At 35.1% G+C, this 9,869-nt stretch overlaps 1 protein-coding gene across 1 annotated transcript; it reads right to left on the bottom strand.

Annotated features, from left to right (window-relative positions):
• Positions 1–3,864: 3,864 nt before the first annotated feature.
• pth2 (parathyroid hormone 2) lies at positions 3,865–4,404 on the bottom strand. The gene is made up of 2 exons (XM_056768684.1): positions 4,334–4,404; positions 3,865–4,231 (listed from the first exon to the last, which is right to left on the bottom strand). The coding sequence occupies exons 1-2, from the start codon at positions 4,390–4,392 to the stop codon at positions 3,865–3,867; spliced, it is 426 nt and encodes a 141-aa protein (XP_056624662.1). The 5' UTR covers positions 4,393–4,404.
• Positions 4,405–9,869: the final 5,465 nt, after the last annotated feature.

Here is a 9,869-nt window from a genome sequence, read left to right as displayed (position 1 = left end):
GGAATAATCTGACAACGTTGGTGGGACTGTTTTTGATAACATTAATATGTTTTGAAATGTGTAATTTTGTTACTACAGTTGGGTGTCAAGATCCAAAATTATTTATCAAATACATTTATCAATACATTTTGTTATATACAACCCATAGTGCAATTTATTGCTGTAATCTTTGTAAACTGTGATGCAAATTTACAGTATATTAAAAAAAGAACAATGCTTATTCTATAATTATACTAAAAACTAAATTTACATTTCAGCAGTTAGCAGACACTTTTATACAAAGCTACTTAAATTGGGAAGTAATAAAGCCATTTAGACAGGCAATAATAGAGGAAGTGCTGATACCAAGTCAGGAGTTTTCACAATGCTGGAACAACACCAGTTGTTTATAAATAGAAGAGCACTCAACATGTTTCTGTCTAGTATTCATGGAAGATCTATGTTTTAATATTTTAATGTGGTGAGATGTGGTTGATCAGACTGATTTTGGAAGATCTAAAATACAAAACTAAATATTAAAATTAAGTAAAAAGAATTGAAGATAAGATATATCCGAAGAAGAAGGAGCTTTACTGCAAAAGTATGTTTACACACATAAGAAATTTGACTTGGCGACAGGAGCTTAGTGCAGAAGAAAGTGTACACATGGTGCAAACATAGTGAAAATATACTTGAAGATGGAGAAATTGAGATATTAAATAAAAATAATAATGCACTAAATACAAAAAGTGAAGAAAAAAAAACATAATTTTCTTTTAAGAGTGTACAGTTGTGTTATTTACAAAAATAGTATATAATCATTATAATTATACAATTATTTTCAGAAAATATTTTCACCAGGCTGTCATTAAAGTATTTGAAAATAGCTAGTTCTATTGACGTTTGTGATGGATGTGTGATTCAGAAAAATAAATATTTCACAGCATCTTACGGCCACATTGTTTATACTCTTTGAGGAAATTAATGCACAAATGGTTTCTTAGCTGTTTCTCATTCAGCTTAAGAGGAGAGAGTATTTTAACAAAATAAAGAACACACTTCACCTTTAAAAACACCAAATACTCCAACAAATGAATCCTAAAACACAAACAATACCTGAATTATTCACTTAATGCAATTGAGTGAAAAAACAGCAGGACTGAACGATTCAGCATGAGCTTCGAGACGTAGTATCAGTAGGTGCAAATGGGCTACAGAAAGCAATTTGGCTACTGCTGATTGGCTTTGGCTGCCATGTAGGCCAGCTGTAGAGAGTGATAAATTACAGTTCCTGTGATCCTCGGCCTTCTCATCCATCTCACCGTTACACAGTGTCTATTTGCTTCCTCGCAGAACTGCAGGATGATTCCTCTTCTATCCCACCATTCTGAGCCCAAACAGTGATGCCATTTCTTTGTACATTCCAAAGAGACCATAAATATTTCCTTTCAACTTCCGAAGTGGCACTTTTGACACCTGAAGACAAATACTGAACTGGGTGAGTCAATCACTTCCTGCAGAAATTTATAAGCTGCAAAAAACACCCCATAAATTTCTCCTTGAACATTGCACACATAGCCATCCTTGCCGGATTCATGAGTTTAACACAACTATTCCTGGCACTGCTTGAGACATCAACTTGACCTTTTCGAAACAATTTTTAAAAAGGTTAAGGAAATGAACATGAACGTTTTTCAGCGAATGCCAGAAAGAAGTTATTCAGCAAACTTTGCTGTCAGAGATTTGCTCGTACTGCAAACCTCTCCAATCAGTTGATGAATCGCTTGCTAGCTTCAGGCTAATGAGGTCACAGGGGTGTATTTAACTGTGGCCCTATTCAATTCTCTGCTGTCAGAACATTAAATATTCCATTTTAAGCACATCATAATTCGGTCTAGTGATAAATTACTAATATCAGCATGGGAGCTCATCTCTTCTGACACAGTTCAATTTACCGACTTCAGGGAACATGAGAGATAATGTACAAAATTAAATTTGCTATCAAACATGTATAGTCAACTTGTTATTAGGCTGTGTTTTACTCAACATTATATTAAAGTTCATTTGGGATAAGAATGAACAGCAGATCTCTTGCTTATGTGATACCACTTTTGTTATCAACATTGAGAAATGCAACTCCATGCAAATGTCAACCTCAAGATGTATGTATAATGTATATGTATAATGCATTATAAAAGTAGTTTTAAAGGATTGTAATGCACATTTTAATGTATTGTAATGTCTTATAAATAATTGTTATTACAATTAATACATTATAACACTTAGCAATTTGTTGTTACATTACATATCTTAAATTGGTTATAATTCTTTACAACTACATATAATGCATTAGAACATGCATTGTGAATAATTATAATGCAGTTTACCCTTTTTTAACTCTTTATAATGCATTATGCATAGAGGCTTTAAGTAAAGTCTTACCAAAAACTTTTTACCTGAGATTTTTACCATACTGATAGGTCGGATGTCAATATTTGGTGGTTTAAATATGTGAGGTCTCTCTTAAAGTTTTTAAAGCATAGTTTTCCTTATTCTGGTAAGTGAATTGTCACATCCATTATGTAATTATCACATTCATAACGGTCCATATACTTCATAAAGGGCTTCATAAAAACTAAAATAAAACTTTCAAATTAAAAGGTCTATGCCTTCTCCATTTGTTGGGTATTACATTTACATTTAGTCACTTAGCAGACGCTTTTATCCAAAGTGACTTACAGAGAGTTCAGGGAGCAATAATAATGACATACAGGAGCAATTATACAACAGGTGCTCCGTGCTCATACAAAGTTCCTAGTTTCAACAAAAGCTAGACCACTACCTGTTGAGAGAAAGAGAGTATAACTGCTTCTTGTTTGCACATAAATCCTACAAATTATGTTGTCTCTCAAAAGTGTGCATTCGTTTTTGTCACATCCATAATGCATGAATTTTTCTTTCTTTTAAAATAGAAAACTCTATTTTAAATTGTAAACTTAGGGTACTGTTTAGAGTGTTAACAAAATGTTTACATGCTCTCTTACTTTTAAGTCGCTTTGGATAAAAGCATCTGCCAAATGAATAAATTTAAATGTAAAAACTTGTGCATTGACTGATATTTTTCTGGTGTGTGGACTCTCATCAGTGGTTTAGTGAAATATAAACAGATGGTTCAGTATACAGAACATGTAACATAAATATTCTTTGAGAATTATATTTTTAATATTTTGACTGAAAATCTCATACCTGTAACCCTGAAATTGCTCAGATATTCAATTGAATATTAAGAAATATTAAACATGCATAAAATGCTGTCCTATTTTTCAGGTTCCGTGCCCATGTTCAACTATGAAAATCCTCCGAAAATGTGACCCTTTTTCCATATTATGGCATTTTTCTCTTCCAACGGTAGCTTCACATCATAAGACCTTTCTTTGATGTGAATAAATTACTTGGATTTATTACTAAAATGTGAAATAACTTGCTTTGTCAAAGATCTTCAATTCATGTTGGCAGCTAACTACTTATAGTCATTTAATGAGCCGGAAAGAAATTCACTTCATGTGACTTAAGGTATTTTTTGAAGTTATATTAGTCATCTGAAGATAATATGAATAAACACAACGTATAATAGCATCTTAAGGTCTGTGGATCTGAAAATTGCTCAGTAAACATAGTCATTAGGATTCTTTTAAGATGTTTATTTGATTTAGATCAATAGACTCCATATCATGCATTTAGCCTATTCAATCTTCTTAAAAAAGGAAAGAAATAATCGTCTTTATCTACACATTGTAATGTGTCATCATCCATTTTTAACTTGGTAGTTAAGACACACCATTTTCATATATTTGTACATATGAACAATCGGATAGATGTTTAAAATCATTTTGAATGAACTACTAACAGTTTCTGCATATAGGAGTTCAGCCATTTCTGTCTCTCCATTGCTGTCAAAAGCTTACTCTTCTCTCTAAACGCGGCATCATCCGCCACCACAATGTTTCTCTTCTGTTGGTGACCCAGCTGTGAAGGCCAGTCGCCCGGCCAGCTCTTGACCAGCTCTTCCTCCATCTGTGACTGGCTTAGCGGAAGCCAGTCGTCCCCAACCAGCTGTTCTGCACCAGCCTTTGCTCCACCAAAATCCGGGGCCGTCAGCATGTGAATGCTCCAATTGCGAAGCGAGATGGAGGGATAGATTACCTCCCACTGTTCACTTTTGGAATCCTCTTGACCAATACGAGGAAGGTTGCTGTTTAAAATAAAGAAGATGGAGAAATATAAGAAATCTGCAGTTACTGATATCTATTAATTGTTACAATGTTGTGGGTGAAGACATGTAAGAATAAGTTACCTTTGCAGAGGTCGAATGTGAGGTTGGGGGAAGGCAGAGGTCATTAGCATCATACCCATTAACACCAAGAACAACAGCGTTGAACGGAGAGACATGCATAGAGTCATCATCTAAAGGAGAATATGTAGAAAAGGACATACTAATAAGATAATATTCCATGGACAATTGAGAGAGAACACTGAAGAATCTGTAGAAATAGTACAGAAGATATTAAAAGTATTTTTCTTAGATGTGAAACGTGGGGATGATACTGACTGAATTCCCGGAGCATATTTCTAACTGCAGGCCATTTCAAAATTAAACTCATATATCAGCCAATCAGACCAAAGTATATTTCAACCAGATGCATAAATTATGAACACCCTCTCGCTCACATTGTACAGCAGTACAATACAACAGACAGAAACGCTAAATGTTTGTTGTTTTCAATGTTTGTTATTATTTCTGGAATTCAACTATATGTATATGTTTAAAATGTAGCTTCCTCTACAATCAATGTACATATTATAAATAAATATAACCTATGAACTAGTCTGTGAATACCAAGCTCAAGTCTCAGAATCTAATTCTGAGATAATGAGCAATAAAGTTTGATTTTAGCCATTAATTTCACTATGATTTAAATCTTAGACATTTTTCCTCACTCAGTTTCAAATATATCAGTTATATTTTAACATATTGTTCTTTACATCATGTAGTATGATTTTATGTAGAAAACAGTAAATAACATATTGACTGTTTTCTTAGTCACAAGCTCTCTTTAGGAAGAAATGAAACAGAAAAATAAATACAGCAAATTGTAACTTTTTTACCCAATTTTTTTTTGTAAATAAGTATACTGTAAGTAAAGTTTAATGTACCTTTGTGGTTGTTCTCTGCTCTCTGGTTCAGGATGGTGCAGTGGTGCAGTATTTGGTCTTCAAAGCGTTGTGCAGAAAAACAAATCTGTCTCAAAGAACTCCAAGCTGTTCGGCAACTCTTCCATGCAACGTCTAAACAAAATGTCTTATATTTTTGACATATATACAAGTTTCCTATGCTACCTATTGCTATGTCACTTTTTTGAGTTAAAGAGCTACCTCAGACTCTGCTTATATGCAGGACTGTATGCATTTTCATGTGCCAGTGTGGATCTGTTCAGGTTTTGCTTGTGTGGGATTATATATACCGCTCTTTTGTCAGAAGTTGTAGGGGAGACGAGATAAAAAGCCATGTGTCATCTCCTTGTTTAAATGCAAACAAAGCTGAAGCAGAGAAGGCCACACCCCTAGATGTCCCTTTCGGGTGGTATCTTAAAATAAAAGCCAGAATAACAGGAGAAAAAGCATGTTTGGACCTCACAGCACCTAATGATGTCTCAAAAAAGATCCGGAAACTGTCTGGAAAGATCACAAAATCATGATCAAAACTAGATGTTTCACTATGACGAATGAGGTCCACGTGTTGAGTCAGGCGTGTGACCTACCTGTACCTGGGCGTAACCTATAGGATCATGAGATACAAGCTAAGGGTCGGTAATGAGGTCCCTGAACCGAATCTGAAGTAGGATCTTTACCTTCCTCTGCAGCTTACGCACGCGTTTGGATTCTGGGCCAACCAAGACGTCACTCTCATTAAATTTGAAAGGTTCTTGTAGGCTCCTGTCAAACATACTGAATCCCACACAAGACAATTTGTCGCATTTCACACAACCATTGCAGGGCTTTCATTTCAGAAAGACTTTATGCAATCAGACAAAGCTGGTCCTGTGTTTTTCCTGGAGTTTTTTGAACAAAAGATCTTATTTTTATTTTTGTTATTTCCTTATTTATTAAGTCTCTTAAATGTTTTTAATTACTTTCTCTCATATTAAAATGTATCTATCTGCACTCACTAACAAGACTTTTATAAGAAACAAGACTTAAGTAAATGAAACAAGATGACGACAAAATACAAACAATCATGAAAACATTGGCCAAATAATTAAAAAAGAATTGTGCTAACCCAATTATCTATTAATAACTAGCCGTGTCCAAAAACTCACAAAAATATTTATCATTGATATACAGGTAACAAAAAGTAATCCCTCAATAGGTCTGTTTGTTCAAACATTTTATGTTGTGTTTATGTTATTTTTGACCCTGGATCACAAACCCAGTCTTAAGTAGCACGGGAACAAAAAGACAAAAATACATTGTGTGGGTCAAAATTATCGATTATGTCAAAAATCAGTAGGATATTAAATAAAGATCATGTTCTATGAAGATATTTTTCCCATTTCCTACTTTAAATATATAAAAACTTTATTTTTGTAAACGGATGGCCTGCCACAGTACCCCTGATTAACAACTTCACAGGCCATTTTCTCAATATTTAGATTTTTCTGCACTCTCAGAATCCAGAGTTTTAAACCGTTGTATTTCAGCCGGATATTGTCCTATTCTAACACCTCATACATCAGTAGAAGGCTTATTTATTCAGCTTTCAGATTATGTCAAAATCTCAAAAATCTTTGAAAAATTGACCCATAAGGTTTGTTGTCAAGGGTCACATATATACTATAATTGTTTATTGCTTCGGAAAACCTGTTTAAAGGGATACTTCACCTAAAAATCATGTCATCATTTACTCACCTTTAAGTTGTCCCAAATCTGTATAAATGTATTTCTTCTTATAAACAGAGAGAACGATGTATGAAAGAATGCTTAACCAAACAGATATCCCCCCATTGACTCCCATAGTAGGAAAAAATACAATAGAAGTCGAAAGTGTTTTTTGGGGGGAAGTGTCCCTTCAACGTCAACATTAAAATAAACCTGTTATATCAAAAATAACTACAGCAAAAAAAGCTTATTAGTTAGAGCGTAAAAGACCCCTCATTCGACCTATAGATAACATTCGTTCATTTTCATTCAACGCAGGAAGTCATGTATCCTAACCTGACTTTGGTGAGGTCTCATTTAAAATAATGGGCAGTGGTTGCGAGCGAGCGTGCGTCAACAGTGGGCTGGTCGAGTCGCACACGAGTGCAGCGAGCAGGACAGAATATGAGCTCGAGGCGGATCAGGTCAGAAGATGTGACGCTCTCTGCACTGTGGCCTCACTTTGTTCCTGGATCTGCCAGCTCTGACATCCACCATCAACCCGATGTGAGTCATGAGCGTTTCTGCACAACCAAGCACTCTCTCTTCTCTGTTATTTCACACCTCTTTTTCATATCCTCATCCAAACCTCACAAAATATTAAAGAATTAGGGCTTGAGTGTATGAATGATTCAATCACAAAGATTTCTTTTCGGAAAGAGTTGGAATAATTGCTGTTAATACCTTTTTCTTACGCATAAACTATGGTTTATGTTATATTACGTTAAAGTCCCAGTGTAATAAAATATGACAATTCTTATTTTTTTAGGAAATATTGCAGCGTTCATGGTAAATAGCTTATCAATGTGGGGCATTTTCTTTTTCAAATTCATTTACCCTCATAATCTTCCTTTAAAATCTGAAAATGCACTTCTGCCCTGAAATGACCAACTATCTCAAATTGCGTAAATTAGATGGTTTGTCAGGAGCAGAGCCATTGAGAGAGAGAGTCCTGTCAACTGAAATCCGAAATGCTGGCGTGTCACTTGATTCATGGAGCCTTCAGAAAATTCCAGGAATTTATGTTTTCTGTTTAAATGCTTTATTTCTTTCATTTTTTAACACATTAAATGGCTCTCGTCTTTAAATGGGTTAAAAGTTCACCTCAGTTGTTCTGTTTAGTCGCAGGTCCATGCGTAACTAGTACCTCCGGGTACTATTGAGAGCTCGTGTCATGTGATTCATGGAGACTTCAGATAGTTCAAGGAAGTTAAACCACTGAACTGGTAAATCAAAGGGTGCTGGTTCGATCCCAGCAGCCACCACCAGTGTGTCCTTGAGCAAGACACTTTACTCCATGTTGCTCCAGGGGGATTGTCCCTGTAATAAGTGCACTGTAAGTCGCTTTGGATAAAAGCGTCTGCCAAATGACTAAATGTAAAAGTTATGTTTTCTGTTTAAATGCTTTATTTCTTTCAATTTTTATCATTAAATGCATTTCGTCTTTAAATGGGTTTAAAGTTTACCTCAGTTGGTCTGTTTAGTCGCAGCTCCATGCGTAACTAGTAGCTTCCGGGAACTATTGAAACTGTGAACAAAACTGTTCCATTGGAGTCAACGAAGAAGACGCGACTCTCTCTCAATCTCTCTGGGCAGGAGCATCTGTTAACTCCTCCCCTTCATCTGTCAGTCTGCTGCCAGTTTCATTTCAAAATCAATGCAACAGCTGTTTCCACACATCTGATGATTCGCAGTGAAAAACACAAGCCCACCCACTTATTTTCTCCTTTGAAATTCCTTTTCAATCGGAAATGTGTCAAAATACAGAAGTAAAAACGACTGCAATTTCCGGTTTCACAGGGACTTTAAAGTTTAGTCCCATGTCAAAAGTAAATTTTTGTGTCTTTTAATATGCGTGTGTTATTCTTAAGGTAACATACAATCCAGTGTACTTCAAAACAATGATACAATTCAAATTTAGAATATACAGAAGAAGCATTCAAACCATATAGAATATCACGTGTGTCACAATAAATTAAGACTTTTGATAACATCATCGTTCAACATTTTTTGTCAAATTCCAATCAAACGCTCTCTCAAATCTGAAGCGGCCCGCACCCTAAATTGTAAAGATTATAATGCAGTCAGTGCCTGAAACAGACACTTTTTCATAGATTTAGTTTTCTATATGGTGAATGGAATATAAGCGATTCAAACAGTGTACTCTAAATATGCTGTCCTATGGGCAAATGAAAATGTATTTTGCATCAGTGTCACGCCAGCTCCTGCAGATTCTACAGTGTGCAAGTATTACAGATTATATTCAGGGTACTTGTCTCCACAAATGTAGGAGACATGTTAAATCACTCACACAAAGTGAATAGTAGTTTGAACGTAACAGTTCTCCAGAGAAAGATTCAGTGTGTGCATTAACAGTCAACTTGAGATCATCTTTTTATATTAACTTAATCAACAAAAAAATGACAATTCAATAGATGCACTAATGAAACTGTCACATCGTGAACACATCCTTTGTGAGCGCATGACATCATACATGAGCATCATACATATCCGCTGTCATCTCATGTGTATTACAGTCTATATCAATAGCCTTTGTTACCCTGCTGCATTCCTGCGTCATTGATATACAAAAAGAGTTGTGCTCATCTGGCTCGTGCAATTTAACAGATTCTTTGCTACCCCGAATTTCAATGATCTGTGAATGCATTCATAGCTAATTCAGTTGCTCTTTTTCAAGAGGTAAAAACCAACCATCTCCTGTTATATTGTTCTAATATCAGACTAATGCACGAAAAGGGAACTAACCAATTTTCGTGTATGATCTGTCAATATATCAAATAATTTAAAGGTGTGATGAACTGGGCTTCTTTATTGTTTTATATTGTTGTATGAGGTCTACTGCGTTCGCATGATTTATAAAAAAAAATGAAGTAATAGGCTATTTCCTACCCAGG

Source organism: Triplophysa dalaica, chromosome 15 (genome assembly GCF_015846415.1).
Source record: "Triplophysa dalaica isolate WHDGS20190420 chromosome 15, ASM1584641v1, whole genome shotgun sequence".
In the NCBI taxonomy this organism is placed as follows: Eukaryota; Metazoa; Chordata; class Actinopteri; order Cypriniformes; family Nemacheilidae; genus Triplophysa; species Triplophysa dalaica.
Note: the sequence above shows the minus strand (reverse complement) of the source record. Positions and strands in the feature narration are given on the sequence as shown.

Excerpts from the sequence above, each read along its gene's own strand:
- pth2 (XM_056768684.1), bottom strand. The coding sequence starts at position 4,392 with ATGGGTATGATGCTAATGACCTCTGCCTTCCCCCAACCTCACATTCGA. Across the intron at positions 4,232-4,333 it reads CACATTCGACCTCTGCAAAG|CAACCTTCCTCGTATTGGTC; the intron begins GTAACTTATTCT and ends TATTTTAAACAG.